The following is a 17,921-nucleotide window of genomic DNA, read 5'->3' as shown; positions in this document are numbered from 1 at the left end:
ATGGTCACTTTTTCCCAAAGGAGCCCACAGAACAAAATTATGAATTAACCCCTTCTTAATGCATTATCGCAAATCTAGGATAGCCTACTCCTGAGTTGGTTCCTCAACCTACTGGTCTAAAAAAATCATCTCTGAAAAATTTGCCACAATATTGTTGCTAATTTGGTTTGCCCAATCACCCACCATTACTGTAGCACCTCTGTTATATGCAGTTTGAATTTCCTGTTTAATGCCATCCCCTACCTTACCACTATTTGGACAACTCCCACTAATGCTTTCTGCCGCTTGTTGCTTCTTAGCTTCACCCAGACTGATTCTTTGTAATAATAATAATATAATGATCTTTATTGTCACACGTGGGCTGACATTAACACTGCAATGACATTACTGTGAAATCATCATGTTAGTTGAACTGTGTTGTGTGTGTATCCTTGTCAATAGTGGCACCACAGAACACAACAGTCACCTGCAGTGGTGACAGTTGAACTGCGACTTAAACCAGATCAAATGTAAAAGCACATTTCCATTTCCACTCAGCCTGCCCTCTATGATCGACATCAGGTGCTACTTCCCCGAAATATAGAGGGAGGAAAACGAGAGCCTTCACATCCCATTCCTGCCCTCACAGACCAACTTAGTGAAGATGGAAAAAGTTCTATTTGGGATTTTCTACCTTCTTACTCCTATTCACAGCCTGATTAAGGATGGTTCCTCTCACCAGTCTTGTAAATAAAATGCTGCCACTCACATTCTCTACTTTTCTCACAGAGGAGAAAACCCAACAGTACCAAAGACAGAGAAGTGACGGCGGGGAAGGAGCTACAAGCCTCTGTCCTCTCCCCCTTTCTGAGGAGGAAGCTCTGGAATCGCTGGGCAGTCACACGGGGAAAGCAGCGACAGACAGAAAAGCAGGATGGGAGGAGAAAGCTCCAGGTTGGTCCAGAAAATCTTCATTGTGTGTCTCTTCAGTTCCTTCTATTACAGCACAACCTGTCATTGCAATACACAAGGACACAAGCTGTAGGATTCTCCGCCGGCAGCACCCCCACCCCCACGCGTTTCCCGACAGCATGGAATGTCCCACAATCAGAAACCCCATTGGCCGGCTACGGGAACGGACGATCCCACTGCTCGCAGAGGTGCGCTGTGCCGGCTGGCGGGGCAGATAATCTCTCCCAAGAACTAGCAGCAGGACCAGGCAATTCAGCCCCTCAAGCCTGTTCTGCCATTTAAATACAATCATGTTGCTCTCTCCTTAGGATCAACTCCACTTTCTGGCCCATTCTCCATAACCCTTTAACCCATTTTTAGCTATCTGTTTATTGCAGCAGGGTAGCATGGTGGTTAGCATAAATGCTTCACAGCTCCAGGGTCCCAGGTTCGATTCCCGGCTGGGTCACTGTCTGTGTGGAGTCTGCACGTCCTCCCCCTGTGTGCGTGGGTTTCCTCCGGGTGCTCCGGTTTCCTCCCACAGTCCAAAGATGTGCGGGTTAGGTGGATTGGCCATGCTAAATTGCCCATAGTGTCCTAATAAAAGTAAGGTTAAGGGGGGGGGGTTGTTGGGTTACGGGTATAGGGTGGATATGTGGGTTTGAGTAGGGTGATCATGGCTCGGCACAACATTGAGGGCCGAAGGGCCTGTTCTGTGCTGTACTGTTCTATGTTCTATGTTTATCTCCTCAAATTTACTCAATGTCCCAGCATCCACCACACACCGGGGCAGTGAATTTCACAAGTTCACGACCCTTTGAGAGTAATACATAGAACATAGAATAGTACAGCACAGCACAGACAATTTCACCAACGATGTTGTGCCGACCATTTATCCTAATCTAAGATCAACCAAACCCACACACCTTCAATTTACTGCTGTCCATGTGCCTGTCCAAGAGTCGCTGAAAAGTCCCTGACACCTGAAACCCCCACCTCCACTGGCAGTGCATTCCACGCACCCACCACTCTCTGTGTAAAGAACCTACCTCTGACATCTCCTCTATACCATCCTCCAATTACCTTAAAATTATGGCCCCTCATGACAGACATTTCTGCCCTGGGGAAAGTCTCTGGCTAATCACTCTAGCCATGCCTCTCATCCCCTTGTACACCTCTATCAAGTCACCTCTCTGCATTCTTTGCTCCAGTGAGAAAAGCCCTAGCTCCCTCAACCTTTCTACACAAGACATGCCCCCCAGTCCAGGCAACAACCTGGTAAATCCTCTCTGCACCCTCTCCAAAGCATCCTTCCTGAGGCGACCAGAACTGGACACAATATTCCAAGTGTGGCCAAACTAGGGTTTTATAAAACTGCAGCAAAACCTTGTTCAATCCCCCTGTCAATGAAAGCCAACACACCATACGTCTTCTTAACAACCCTATCAACCTGGGTAGCAACTTTGAGGGATCTATGTACGTGGACCCCAAAATCCCTCTGTTCCTCCACCCTTCCAAGAATCCTGCCTTTAACCCCGTATTCAGCATTCAAATTCAACCTTCCAACATGAATCACTTCACATCTATCTAGGTTGAACTCCATCTGCCACTTCTTAGCCCAGCTCTGCATCCTGTCAATGCCCTGTTGTAACCTGCAACGGCCCGCGATACTTTCTTTAACTCCACCAACATTCATGTCATCGGCAAACTCACTTCCTCATCCAAGTCATTTATAAAAATTACAAAGAACAGAGGTCCCAGAACAGATCCCTGCAGGACACCACTGTTCACGACATCCAGGTGGAATACTTTCCATCCACTACTACTCGCTGTCTTCTTTCGGACAGCCAATTCTGTAACCAGACAGCCAAATTTCCCTGTATCCCATGCCCCATGACTTTCTGAAAGAACCTACCATGGGGAACCTTATCAAATGCCCTACTGAAATTCATATACACCACATCCACTTCCCGACTTTCATCAATGTGTCTCGTCATGTCCTCAAAGAGTTCAATGAGGCTTGTGAGGAATGACCCTCACAAAGTCATGCTGACTATCTTCAATCAAACTGTGTGTTTCGAAATAATCATAAATCCTATCTCTCAGGATCTTTCCAGTATTTTGCTCACCACAGACATAAGACTGACTGCTCTATAATTCCCAGGGATTTCCCTATTCCCTTTCTTGAACAGGGAAACAACATTCGCCTCCCTCCAATCATCCGGTACTACTCCAGTGGAGAGTGAAGACGCAAAGATCATTGCTAACGGCGCAGCAATCTCCTCCCTCGCATCCCATAGCAATCTTCGGTATATCTCGTCTGGTCCAGGGGACTTATCTATTCTGATGCTTTTCAAAATTTCCAGCAATATCAACCTGTTTGAGCTTATTAACCTGGTTCTCGCTGTTATCACGAGCAACAAGGTCCCTCTCTCTAGTGAATACTGAAGCAAAATATTCATTTTGGGCCTCCCCCACCTCCTCAGACTCGAGGAACTTCCCTCCACTATCCCTGATTGGCCCGACTTCACTCTGATCATCCTCTTATTTCATAGATGATAGAATTTACAGTGCAGAAGGAGGCCATTCGGCCCATCGAGTCTGCACCGGGTCCTGGAAAGAGCACCCCACCCAAGATTAACACCTCCACCCTATCCCCATAACCCAGTAACCCCACCCAACACTAAGGGCAATTTTGGACACTAAGGGCAATTTATCATGTCCAATCCACCTAACTTGCACATCTTTGGACTGTGGGAGGAAACCGGAGCACCCGGAGGAAACCCACGTACATACGAGGAGTATGTGCAGACTCCGCACAGACAGTGACCCAAGCCGGAATCGAACCTGGGACCCTGGAGCTGTGAAGCGATTGTGCTATCCACAATGCTACCGTGCTTCCCTCTACACATAAGTGTAGAATGCCTTGGGGTTTTCCCTAATCCTTCCCACCAGGGCTTTTTCATGCCTCCTTCTAGCTCACCTAAGTCCATTTTTGTGTGTACCTTGTAACGCTCGAGATCCGGGCTAGATCCTTGCTTCCTCAACCTTCCGTAAGCTTCCTTCTTCCTCTTTACTAGAAGCGCCACTTCTCTTGTCATCAAAGGCTCCTTCACCTTACCATTCCTTCCTCGTCTCAATGGGACAAAACTATTCAGCACTCGCAGCAAGTGCTCCTTAAACAACGCCCACATTACTATTGTGCATTTCCCGGAGAACAACTGTTCCCAATTTATGCTCCTCAGCTCCTGTCTAATAGCAGTATAATTTCCCCTCCCCCAATTAAATACCTTCCCATACTGTCTGTTCCTATCCCTTGCCATGATGGCAATGGTCACTTTCACCAAAATGCTCTCCCATCGAGAAATGGTCAGGATTCTCTGCTCCCCGATGCCAAAATTTCGTTCGTCGATGGGGCAGACAATCCGTTTTGGCGCCAAAATCGGGAGTCATGCCGGTTTTTGAATTCTCTGCTCCCTGAAAAGTGGCAATTATCCTCTGCCTCAGGCCATTGCCTGAGGCCCGCCATGCAATGCTCCGTCCCCGACCAGCCAGATTTCCATCGGCGTGGGTTCACCGTCCGGGAAGCTCGCATTGTGGCTGCGGACTCAGGCCGATGGGGTGCATTATTCTGGTGGTCCAGGTTCACGGGCTGAGTCCACAGCACGGCCGTTTCAGGCCGCCGCCATGCACATGGGCGGCCTCTGAGCCGGAAGTCCGGAGGCCGCACCAGCAGCTGGAGCTGCGAGCTCAAGCTGCCTCCCTGCTAGCCCCCAGCAAAATGGGGAATTGGTGGCCTTTTCACACCGGTTTTCCTGGCGGAAAAGACCGCCGTTTTCATTCCGGCCTGGGGACTTCGTCTCCAAAATGGAGAATCCAGGCCCTTACACCGAGCCTAGTACGTTGCCAAATCCCAAATCCAATATGGCCTCCCCCCAGTCGGCCTATCTACATATTGAGTCAGGAATGCTTCCTGTACATAGAACATAGAACATAGAACAGTACAGCACAGAACAGGCCCTTCGGCCCTCAATGTTGTGCCGAACAATGATCACCCTACTTTAAACCCACGTAACCCGTATACCCGTAACCCAACAATCCCCTTATTAACCTTACACTACGGGCAATTTAGCATGGCCAATCCACCTAACCCGCACATCTTTGGACTGTGGGAGGAAACCGGAGCACCCGGAGGAAACCCACCCACACACAGGGAGGACGTGCAGACTCCACACAGACAGTGACCCAGCCGGGAATCGAACCTGGGACCCTGGAGCTGTGAAGCATTGATGCTAACCACCATGCTACCGTGAGGCCCCGACAAAATCGACACACCTGACAAAATCTGCTCCATCCAAACCATGTGCACTCAGGAGGTTCCAGTTAATTTTAGGAAAGTTGAAGTCACCCATGACAACAACTCTATTATTTCTGCTCCTTTCCAAGACCTGCTTCCCAATCTGTTCCTCCACCTCTCTGCTGCTATTGGGGGGTCTGTAGAAAACTCCCAATAAAGTGACTACTCCTTTCTTGTTTCTGACTTCCACCCATACTGACTCAGTAGACAAACCCTCCTCGTTTACCTCTTTTTCTGCAGCTGTGATGCACTCTCTAATTAACAGTGCCACTCCCCCTCCTCTTTTACCTCCCTCCCTATTCTTCTTAAAACATCTAAACCCCAGGACACCTAACAACCATTCCTGCCCCTGTGAAATCCACGTCTCCGTCATGGCCACAACATCGTAGTTCCAATTACTGATCCATGCTCTAAGATCATCTCCCTTATTCCTGACACTCCTTGCATTAAAACAGACACACTTGAAGCCATTCCACTAAGTGCAACTTTGCCCTATCAACTAACTATCCTTCCTCACAGACTCACTGCATACTATTTCTGCTTGTTCAACAGCTACCCTATCCTCTGATCCGTAGCTCTGGTTTAAGCTAGTTTAAACCCTCCCAAGGAGCTCTGGCAAAGCTCCCGCCCAGGATATTGGTGCCCTTCCCATTTAGGTGCAACCTGCCCTTCATGTACAGGTCCCACTTTCCCCAGAAGGTATCCCAATGATCTATATATCTGAAGTTTTCTCTCCTGCACCAACCCTGTAGCCACATGTTCAGCTGCACTCGCTCTCGGTTCCTTGCCTCACTAGTAGCACTGGTAGCAATCCTGAGATCACAACTCTGCTCATTCTGCTCTTTAGCTTCCAACCCAACTCCCTAAAATAACATTTTAGATCCTAATCCCGTTTCTTAGCTATGTCATTGGTGCCTATGTACACCACAACTTCTGTTTGCTCCCCCTCCCCCTTAAGAAGCCTGGAGACCCGATCCGAGACATCCCTGACCCTGGCACCCAGGAGGTAACATACCTTCGTTCGCGACCACAGAATCTCCTATCCGTTCCCCTAACCATTCAGTCTCCTATCACTATCACTTTTCCATTCTCCCCCCTTCCATTCTGAGCCACAGAACCAGGCTCAGTGACAGAGACATGGCCACCAAAACCTTCCCCTAGCATGTTCCCCCCCAACAGCATCCAAAGGGGAACAGCCACAGGGGATCCCTGCACTGTTTGTCTGTTCCCTTTCCCTGACTGTAACCCAGCTACTCTTGTCCTGAACCTTGGGTGTGGCTACCTCCCTTTGACTCCTCTCTATCACCCCCTCTGGCTCCCGGATGATCCGAAGTTCATCCAGCTCCAGCTCCAGCTCCAGTTCCTAAACGCAGTCTCCGAGGAGCTGGAGTTGGGTGCACTTCCCGCAGGTGTAGTTAGTGGGGCCACTAGTTGTATCACTGACCTCCCACATCCTACAGGAGGAGCATGCAACTGCCTTAACTGCCATCCCCTCTGATCTGAATTCCCAAAGAGATTTAAAAGGAAAGAATTAACAACTAAACACCGGTTATGCCCTGAAAAAAACTACTGCTGCTACGCTCTCAAGTAAAATTGGTGATTCTGCTGAATAATACAATTATTGCTTGCTGCCTCGCTAAAAAAACAGTAAGAAGTCTTATAACACCAGGTTAAAGTCCAACAGGTTTGTTTCAAACACGAGCTTTCGGAGCACTGCCCCTTCCTCAGGTGAATGAGATCCTCATGAGTTCCTCATTCACCTGAGGAAGGAGCAGTGCTCTGAAAGTTCGTATTTGAAACAAACCTGTTGGACTTTAACCTGGTTTTATAAGACTTCTTACTGTGCTCACCCGAGCCCAACGGCGGCATCTCCACATCATTGCTAAAAAAAAACCAACTCTTACCTTGCAGAATGTAGCTGAGATTCTGCCCTGTGAACCACCTGGAACTCAGTCCTTGACTTTGCTCCCAGTCAGCTGCAAGATTTTTAAACTCCTGGACCCCCTCATGTTCTTTGGTGAAATGTAGGAAATGAAAGGAGCACCTTGCTCCCTCCTCACCAAACCCCCCTCTGTCACCGAGTTCCCACTTTAGCACTCTAATGCAGACCAAAGTCAGCACCGGAAGATAGCTCACTTTTATTCTGTCTGACTCTAGCCACTGAAAACAGGCTTAATATAGTTATCTAATTAGCTTATTTATAAGTTGCAGCTGCAAGTAGAGCCTGAGTAAACTGTTTAAAGCTGGTTTAAATATCCTTATTCCATGTCAATTGCACCATTTAAGTTAATTTACTAAATAAAATAAAGACTAGACAAGATACAAATGAACCATTAATATCCCTCAGTCACCAAACTCCCACTTTAGCACTCTAATACAGTCCAAAGTCAACAGTCCAGAGCAAATGAAATCAGCACTGTAAGGTGGCTCACTTGTATTCTGTCTGACTCTAGAGCCTCTGATAACTGGTGTAATCTAGTTATCTAATTAACTAATTAACAAGTTGCAAATTTAAGTAGAGCCTGAGTAAACTCTATTTAAAGTTGGTTTGAAACTAACCTTCTTCTCATGCAAACAGCAACTTTTAAGTTAATTTACGAAATAAAAGAAAGATAGAAATGGACCCTTAATATCCCTCAGACACCGAACTTTCACTTTAGCACGCTAATGCAGCCCAAAGTCAGCACTCCAGTGAAATCAAAAGTAATTTCACCTCATCTCTTTTTTAAAATCTGCTACCACGTATCCTAAAACTATGACCTCTCGTTCCAAATTGCCCCACAAGAGGAAGCATCTGCTCATCAACTTTGCCAATACCCTTTATCATCTTATTTACCTCAATTAGTTCTCCACTCATTATTCCAAACTCAAGGGAGTGTTGGCCTTAAATTGCTCACACTCTCTTCACAAGACAAACCCCTTATCTCTGCAATCAATTGAGTGAACCTCCACGGCCCCTAATGCTCCTGTTGAATCGATGGTTGACAGGGCACATAGATAGAAGTAGAAATTATAGAAATTACAAAAACACGTCTTATTTCAATACACTTACAATGCTCCTCCACTCATCTAAGGGTCTCCTTCCCCAACCTGCAGCTAGGCCGGGGATTTTATATAACTGGGGCTCTCCTTATAACTGTGAAACCCCATCCCTCAAAGGGGAAAGCCTGCCTGTCTTTAAGGGGAAGTTCACATTCTGGGGAGGTCACAGGGAATTGTATAGTCATGATCCAGTGGCCTCCATTGCGGCGTTAATGCTCCACCTGCCCGCTACAAGTGGGGTAACATCCCCATCCATGGGTAAGTACTCTGGGCCTTTCGACCATTTTGCCTGTGAAGGCAGAGCAGACGTCAACCTCGCGGCGTCAGGAGGCATTTATTGGACCGGGGATTGCCGTTTACGTGACAATCGTCTGGGCGGCGGTGGCAATGCCAGCATGACCGCAGGAGCCACAACTAGCACCTCTAGTGGGGGCAAAATGCCCATCTCGGTTTCCAAGTCGAAGCTAGGAGATTCTTCGTCCTCTTGCTGTCCTCAAAAATAACTGCGGAATCCTCGGCAACCGGCAGAATCGGTACCAGAATATGAACCTTGCTACGTGGGTCTCCCAGGATCCCGATGTTTGGTTTTCCATGCCGTGCTTTACGGTTTGGACTGCCCGCTCGGCCAACCCATTCAAAGCTGGTTGGTATGAGAGGGTACTCATGGATCCCGGTGGCATACATGCATGCCGAAAATTCCACACTCGTAAACGCTGTACCATTGTCCAAAATGACCACCTCTGGTATGCCTTGTATGCTGAAAATGTGCCGCAGTTTCTCTCTGGTGATCTCGGCCATCATCCCATCGTCCCCTGTTCCTTGAGGACCTCCATCTACTTTGGATGGCATCGACGATGATGAGGAACATGGCCCTCTGAAAGGGGCCTGCAAAGTCCATATGGAGGGGCAATCACGGAAGACCTGGCCATTCCCATGGAGTGGGGCTGCAGGAGACAACATCCGGTGTGTCTGTCATTGGACACAGCGCTGGACCACCCGCTTGATGTCTGCATCAATGCAGGGCCACCATTTTCATTTTGAACATACCGGAGTGACCATTCTGGTGGTCCGACAGGAGTGGGCTGCGTGCATGTTCGAGGACCACCATGTGAGTCCACGAAAGGAACACACCATCCTCTGTGCTGAACTCCTGCATCTTTGTGCGTAGGCCTTTAGATCCTGCAGTACAGCCCAGTGCTGAGCCCCATACTGCATCATGGGATGGGTGTGAGATAGCTGGGTCCATCCGCGGATCCGGGATTCCGTGACTGGTAGCGAGTCTCTAAAATGGAGGACGGCAATGGCCTCGCTGGCGTAGGTGGCAGGGGCAGATGACCTAACGCGTCGGTGTGGTGAATCTTGGCCCTGCAGCGGTGCTCCAACACACAGTCACACGCTGTGAGCAGCAATGCCCATCGCTGGATGGGGGTGGAAGCAATGGGGGGGGGAAATCGCCCGATTCTCCTTGAAGAGCCCTAGAAGGGGCTTGTCGTCCGGAGAACAGTGAAGCGATACCCGTAGACATATTGATGCAATTTCTTGACCCTGAATATGGCAGTCAAACCCTCTTTCTCGATCTGGGCATACCGCTTGCATTCAGTGGCCCAGTGGAACTCCGTTCATTCCTGGGAATGGTAAAATGCTATGGCAAGTTCCTCCCAAACCTGGCCACCACTTTAGCCCCTTCGCCGTCTGTTGAAGAAGGGGCAACACTTGGAGTGGGGCCGGGAACTGCAAGCGGCTTTTGTCGAGGTGAGAAAACAACTCTCCTCGTCAAGACTGCTAACCCACCCTGACTCATCCCTGTCAGTCCTATTGACCTGCAACCTTCTCCTTACGGCGGCGGGGATGTGCGGGCCCATGAAATGGATGACAGATCTGAATGTCCCATCGCCTTCGCTTCAAGAATGTTGACCAGGTGCAAGCCATTGCGGTCTACGTGGTAGCCAAGGTACGTTACTTTGGCGGCATTGAGCACACATTTCTCCCGCTGGAGGTGGACTCCACATCCTCAAAAAGCACCCTGACCAGGTTTTGTTCATGCTCCTAGTCGGATGGGCACATGATAAGGTCATCATAATATACTGCCACACGGGGCTGGTCTCGCAGGATGTTCTCCATTACTCGTATAAGTGGCCAACAGGGTCAGCGATTGAAGGCCAGACTGAATGCGGTCGAACATACGGTGACAGACTACCAACACTGCTGCCTCAGTGTCGGGTTCCATGCAGATTGGGTGTCCATTAATCCACAGTGAGATCTGGATTGACGCTACACTTGACAGGGCCACACAGTGTAACTGCTGGTAGGTGTTGTCTGCATCTTCCAGATAGCAAGTCCTGTCACATGGGGGGTGGTCGCACCTCGTGGGTCGGCAGGAGTGTAGATCCTCGTGGGTGTCCTGTCTCTCTGGTTTCTACAGCCTGTTGCAGCCTACGCTGGGTGGTGGTCATATTCCTGTTCCTCCTGTCAAGGGAAATCGTCCAGCGGCATTACCGGTCTTTATTACGCCGTTCCGTCTTCCTCCTGTACGTGTCCAGTTTTCAGATGCCATCCTCCTCAGGTCTAGCCTGGTGTGATAGGTGCTTGTGATTGTGTCCCAGACTGAGCACTGTCAGATCCCGGAGTTCCTGGACCCCTCGTTCGGCGCTTTCGCTAGTGATAGCGGTTGCCACTGCGCGTTGCAAGTCCAGGTGGGCCTCAGCTAGTCATTTCCTTTGCGTGGCTGCATCACGGTGTCCACACACCAAACCATACCCAAGTATCTCATTTAGTGTTACTCCGAAATATCGTCTCAGCCAGTTTTTGGAGACGGGCCAGGAAGTCACTCATAGACTTGGCTTGGGCTTGAGCAGCCGTGTGCCAGAAATGGCAGAAAATGAGAAGTGGTTTCGGGTAGAATTGTCCCCCACCAGTGTTACCAGGGCAGCTCTTTGTCACACTGTAGCCATCCTCAAGCCATCAGTAATATCACAGTTTTTCGTGCATCGCCAGTGCATTTGTTCAAAAATATAGTCCATGCGTTCGACATATTGCCCCAAGTCGTCTGTTCCTGCATCAAAATGTTCCAGCTTTCCTGTGCGTGACATTCCGGTGGTCAGTAGTGGGGCCTGCCGAAGCCTAAACGAGGTGGGCCAGATGAGTAGCAACTAGTGTCAACACAACTCCACTGAATTCTTGTCGCCAGTGTTGAATCCGTGGTAGGCAGAACACATAAACGGAAGTAGAAATTACAGAACAAGGTTTATTTTGATGCACTTACAATACTTCTCCACCCCCCCAAGGGTCTCCTTCCTTAACCTGTAGCGAGGGGAAACCCCACCCTCTTAAAGAGGAAGGCCTGTCTTAAAGGGGAAGTTCATATTCCGGGACGTCACAGCAAATCATATAGTCCTGATCCTGGGACCTCCTATTGGAGTTAGAGCAGCTACTATATCCCTTCTCAAATAAGGGAACCAAAACTGTCCAACATATTCCAGGTATGGTCTCACCAATACCCTGTACAGCTGCAACAACACTACCCTACTTTTATGTTCTACCTGTTTGGAAATAAATACAAAATTCCATTTGCTTTCTTATTCCCTGCTGCACTGCCATGCTATTTTCTGTGAATCATTCACGAGGACACCCAAAACCCTCTGCACTGAAACACCAATTAGATGATAAGTTGCCTTTTTATTTCTCCGCCCAAAATTAATAAACTCACATTTATCTATGTTAAACTCTGTCTGCCAAATTTTGGCCCACTCACCTAACCTCTCCATATCCATTTGTAAATTTCTTATTTCTTAATTGCAACTTTTTTTCCCACCTGTTTTAGTGCAAATGTGGCTACAGTACCTTCTATCCCGACATCCAAGTCATGAATATATATTGTAAATAGTGGAGCCCAAGGACCGAACCCTGTGGCACTCCAGTAGTTACACCTTGCCAACCAAAAAAAGACCCATTTATCCCGACTCTCTGCCTTCTGTTGGTTAACCAGTCACAGGAACAGGCCCTTCGCCCTCCAAGCCTGTGCCGATCCAGATCCTCTATCTAAAACTGTCGCCTATTTTCTAAGGATCTGTATCCCTCTGCTTCCTGTCCGTTCATGTGTCTGTCGAGATACATCTTAAATGATGCTATCGTGCACGCCTCTACCACCTTCACCGGCAAATTGTTCCAGGCACCCACCACCCTCTGCATAATTAACTTTCCAGGTATATCTCCCTGAAACTTTTCCCCTCTCACCTTGAACTTGTGACCCCTAGTAATTGAGTCCCCCACTCTGGGAAAAAGCATCTTGCTATCCACCCTGTCTATACCTCTCATGATTTTGTAGACCTCAATGAGGTCCCCCCTCAACCTCCGTCTTTCTAATGAAAATAATCCTAATATACTCAACCTCTCTTCATAACTAGCGCCCTCCATAGCAGGCAACATCCTAGTGAACCTCTTCTGTACCCTCTCCAAAGCATCCACATCCTTTTGGGAATGTGGCAATCAGAACTGTTCGCAGTATTCCAAATGTGGCCAAACCAAAGTCCTATACAACTGTAACATGACCTGCTGACTCTTGTACTCAATACCCCGTCCGATGAAGGCAAGCATGCTGTATGCCTTCTTGACCACTCTATCGACCTGCGTAGACACCTTCAGGGTACAATGGACCTGAACACCCAGATCTCTCTGTACATCAATTTTCCCCAGGGCTTTTTCATTTACCGTATAGTCCGCTCTGGAATTGGATCTTCCAAAATGCATCACCTCGCATTTGCCTAGATTTAACTCCATCTGCCATTTCGCCGCCCAACTCTCCAATCAATCTATATGCTGCTATATTTTCTGACAGTCCCCTTCACTATCTGCTACTCCACCAATCTGCAAACTTGCTAATCAGACCACCCATACCTTCCTCCAGATCATTTATGTATATCACAAACAACAGTGATCCCAGCACGGATTCCTGTGGAACACCACTGGTCACAGTTCTCCATTTTTAGAAACTCCCTTCCACTACTACTCTCTGTCTCCTGTTGCCCAGCCAGTTATTTATCCATCTAGCTAGTACACCCTGGACCCCGTGAGATTTCACTTTCTCCATCAGCTATCATGGGGAACCTTATCAAACTCCTTACATCCATGTATATGACATGTACAGCCCTTCCTTCATCAATCAACTTTGTCACTTCCTCAAAGAATTCTATTAAGTTGGTGAGGCATGACCTTCCCTGCACAAAACCATGCTGCCTATCACTGATAAGCCCATTTTCATTCAAATGGGAATAGATCCTATCCCTCAGTATCTTCTCCAGCAGCTTCCCTACCACTGACGTCAGGCTCACCGGTCTATACTTACCTGGATTATCCCTGCTACCCTTCTTAAACAAGCGGACAACATTAACAATTCTCCAGTCCTCCGGTACCTCACCCGTGTTCAAGGATGCTGCAAAGATATCTGTTAAGGCCCCAGCTATTTCTTCTCTCACTTCGCTCAGCAACCTGGAATAGATCCCATCCGGACCTGGGGACTTGTCCACCTTAATGCCTTTTAGAATACCCAACACATCCTCCCTCCTTATGCCGACTTGACCTAGAGTAATCAAACATCTGTCCCTAACCTCAACATCCGTCATGTCCCTCTCCTCAGTGAATATCGATGCAAAGTACTCGTTAAGAATCTCACCCATTTTCTCTGACTCCACGCATAACTTTCCTCCTTTGTCCTTGAGTGGGCCAACCCTTTCTCTAGTTACCCTCTTGCTCCTTTTTTATGAATAAAAGGCTTTGGGATTTTTCTTAACCCTGTTTGCTAAAGGTATTTCATGACCCCTTTTAGCCCTCTTGATTCTTCGTTTCAGATTGGTCATACGTTCCCGATATTCTTTCAAATCATCGTCTGTCTTCAGTCGCCTCAACCTTATATATGCTTCCTTTTTCCTCTTAGCTAGTCACACAATTTCATCCGGCATCCGTGGTTCCCTAATCTTGCCATTTCTATCCTTCATTTTCACAGGGATATGTCTGTCCTACCACTTGAGAGTGTACTGAATAATTCTTCAGCTTTTCAGCACGGGAGGCGAAGCCTCAAGAACCCAGGCCCTCAGCTTGGGCTTCACCCAAAACCAACATCACAGCTGAGCCTCACAAATACAAATCGACAGACAGAAACTTGTGAAAGCTAAGTCAGACTGAGGACAGGATACATAATGATGCACAAAGGGCAAGTGATGAGGAGGAACTTGGACGGTAGATAAGGGAGTCACTATTCTCTTGAGGAAGAGGAAATGTTTCTCCTCAGTTGTGTTAACTCAGTATCCAGATCTAAGCTGTCCATCAGTTAAAGGAGTGGGTGTTATCTTCAATCAGAGACTAGGTAACTGGTCATTCATCTCATTGCTTGTTGAGGAACCTTACTGTTTACAAATTAGCTGTCATAATCAGCTACATAACCAGTCATTATGCTTCACTAGTAATTAATTAGATGTGAAGTGTGTGGGATGTCCTGAGAATGTGACAAATGTGCTGCACAAATACAAGTTATTTTAGTCTGGTTCAAACACATGTAAAATGTTTTCTTTCAGAGATCAGTCTTTGAAATATTCGTTCTTCAACGAGGAAGAGCAAAAAATGCTGAAGTCTGATTATGAAAGAGGTGGTGTGGAACAGGTTGCAAGATTGATACAGAACAAATTAGGTGATCTGGACAACACAGAGTTTAACATCGCAGTGACAGGAGAATGCGGCTCAGGGAAATCTACTTTCATCAATACAATGAGAGGACTCCACAGTGATGAAGAGGGAGCTGCTGAAACTGGAATGGTAGTAACCACAATGGAGCCAACCCCATATCGACATCCCAACTTTCCAAGTTTTTATCTCTGGGACCTGCCAGGATGTGGAACGAATCGATTCCCAATGAATAAATACCCAAGAGAAATGAAATTTGAAAGATATGATTTCTTCCTCATTATCAGCTCTATACGAGTCACAGTAAATGATCTAAAACTCGTCAAGGAGATTAAACGACTGGGGAAGAATTTCTACTTCATTCGATCTAAAATTGACAATGATTTCCGTTCACTGAGAGAGGGAGGGAGGAAATTTAATGAAGAAGAACTGGAAAAGATCAGGAATTATGTTGTCAGGAACATGCAAGAGGCGGGGATCCCTTCACCCCGTGTTTTCCTGATATCAAACTTTGATCTGAATCAATTTGATTGGAAATGGTTAAATGACTCTCTTGAAGATGATCTTCTGAATATAAACAAATGTGTGCACATCCTTCCAAACCTAAATTTGAAAATCGTTGATAAGAAAAGGGAAAAGCTAAAGATACGAGTCTGGATGCTGGCATCAATTTCAGAAGAAGTGGGAGCAGAGGCAGTTCCTGGAGTTTCCCTTGGTTGTGATATTGGGATACTGATTGGAGGAATAATACATTTCCGTAAATGTCTGGGTCTAGAAGATGCCTCTCTTCAAGCACTGGCCAATAGGGCAGGGAAGCCCGTGGAAGATCTGAAAGCCGTGGTGAACACGCCCCTGTTGGGTGAAATAACTCCCGATTTAATTACAAAGTTACAGTGCAGTGTCGCTGGATCCATCTGTGGAGCAGGATCATCATTTTTAGTGACCTACAAGGTGCTGAATGATGCACTTGATGAGCTTACAGAGAATGCACGGAGAGTGGTGAAATCAATCCTGTGAGTCCATAATATAATGAAGTGGTTTCACCCTGAACCCTGAATATTGGAGGAATTAGACTTTACAATGTTTCTTGGGCTCATTAGGTTCGAATGCAAATAGCGTTATGGCCACAAAATCTCACAAGAGGACCAAGATTTGTGCTGATGAGATTTCATAATGCAATCTTCCCCGATCCCTCCTCTTAAACTATACATAGTTTAACATAAACTATAATGTCACTAAAGGGCTTGACACCACAGCATCCAGCACCATGGATTGCCCCCCACTTCCTGCTGGCGTGACGTCATGTGGGCTTTGCCTCGGGGCAATGAGCTGGGGATTGATGGGGGGGGGGGGGGGGGGGGGCAGGGGGGGCAACCCTTCTCCAAAATTAATTAAGTTGTTGATAAAAACATATTAAGGACAGGCAATATGTTACGGCTGCCTGTGGGAACTCCTGGATGCAGTTCCTGTGATCCATTCATGTCTGCAGTCAATGTTTGTAATTCCAAGAAATTCAGCTGAGAGCTACTGAGTTGGAAGCTGAGTTGCAGACACTGCAGGGGGTTGGAAAGTCACCTTGATACCTTTTACAAGAAGGCAGTGGTAAATTGTAGGACGGGGTCTTCTGATTTGGCCAGTGGTCATGGACGGAGACCGTGAGTGTGAGTGAGGTAGGTAAGGGGAGGGGGGAGGTGGGTGGGGGGGGGGGGGGGGGGGGGGGCGGGCTAGGGCAGGAGTACAGGAGCTTCAACCTTTGCTTTTGTCCAACATGTCTACGGTCCTTTCAATGTGTCTGAATAGGAGTGAGGGCTGTTGGATGGGTGAACTGATCAGGCATGGCACCCTGGTACAGGAAGCAATTCTGGAAGGAGAAATCTGGAATGAAGTTGTAGTAGGGGACAGTATAGTAAGGGGAACTGAGTCTGTTCTCTGTAGCCAAGATACAGGGCCATAAATCTGTGATGTCTGCTCATCTGAAGGAATTGGGATATCTACACAAGGTTGGAGAGGAATTTGCAATGGGAGAGGGAGGATCTAGTTATCATTGTCCATGTAGGTGCAAACGAAATACATAGAACGAGGAAATATATTCTCCATTGTTAGTTTGAGGGGCTAGGAATTTAATTCGGGAGCAGAACCTCGAACAATTTCTGGATTATTACCTGAGCCATATGCAAATTGGCACAGGGCAATTAAGATTAGATAAATGAATGTGGGATGAAGGCAGAAACAGAGTTGGATGATCAGTCATCATCATAATGACTGGTAGAGCAGGCTCAATGGGCCAAATGGTCTACTCCTGCTTCTATTTTCTATGTTTTTAGTATATGGCTCAAAGACTGGTGTGGGAGAATTAGGTTCTGGTTTGTGAGGCTTTGGCATCATTATTGAGTTCTGCACTATTGGTGCGGTCTACACCTGAACTGTGCTGAGGCTGGTGTTCTAGTGAGCTGCATAACTAGGGAAGAGAGGATCTTAACCTGAATTGGGGGGAAAAAGATCAAATTTGCAAAGATATGGTCACGGAAAGAATAGAGACAAGGCGCTAGAGAAAATTATTAGTATGGGAAATGATAAATAGACTGCGACAGGAAAGAAGCAAAAGTGCAAATCTAAGAGTGCATCAGGCAAGTAGTTACAATAATAACAAAAGGACAAAACTAAAGACTCTGGATGCAATTTACCCGATTGGCAACTAAGTGCTCACACCAGCAGAAAAACCAAAGTGTTTCCTGCTGGCACTAGAAGCTATCCCAATGTGCCATTCCAATGGCATTTCAAAAAACTTTTACCCGCAAGTGGGTTTTCAGTGTCATTTAACGGCACACCGGGGTTCCTGCTGGATCTGAGAGGGGCAGGATCTCTCTGACAGGACCTGCACTTTGAGACCGGGACACTCTTTTAAAGAGCATTCCGATCT

The 17,921-nt window shown here is 47.3% G+C and overlaps 1 protein-coding gene across 2 annotated transcripts in view; it reads left to right on the top strand.

Moving 5' to 3' along the window:
• LOC119951190 (interferon-inducible GTPase 5-like) overlaps window positions 1-17,921 on the top strand; it is a 54,751-nt gene that overhangs the window by 24,488 nt on the left and 12,342 nt on the right. For both annotated transcript variants that reach the window (XM_038774216.1, XM_038774217.1), the window contains exons 2-3: window positions 769-933; window positions 14,896-16,014. In XM_038774216.1, the coding sequence (XP_038630144.1) occupies window positions 914-933; window positions 14,896-16,014 (1,139 nt within the window). In that variant the 5' untranslated portion in view covers window positions 769-913. The remainder of the gene's footprint in view (window positions 1-768; window positions 934-14,895; window positions 16,015-17,921) is intronic.

This window comes from Scyliorhinus canicula, chromosome 17 (assembly GCF_902713615.1).
Source record: "Scyliorhinus canicula chromosome 17, sScyCan1.1, whole genome shotgun sequence".
Classification (NCBI taxonomy): Eukaryota; Metazoa; Chordata; class Chondrichthyes; order Carcharhiniformes; family Scyliorhinidae; genus Scyliorhinus; species Scyliorhinus canicula.
This window is presented reverse-complemented; position numbering and strand designations above follow the sequence as displayed.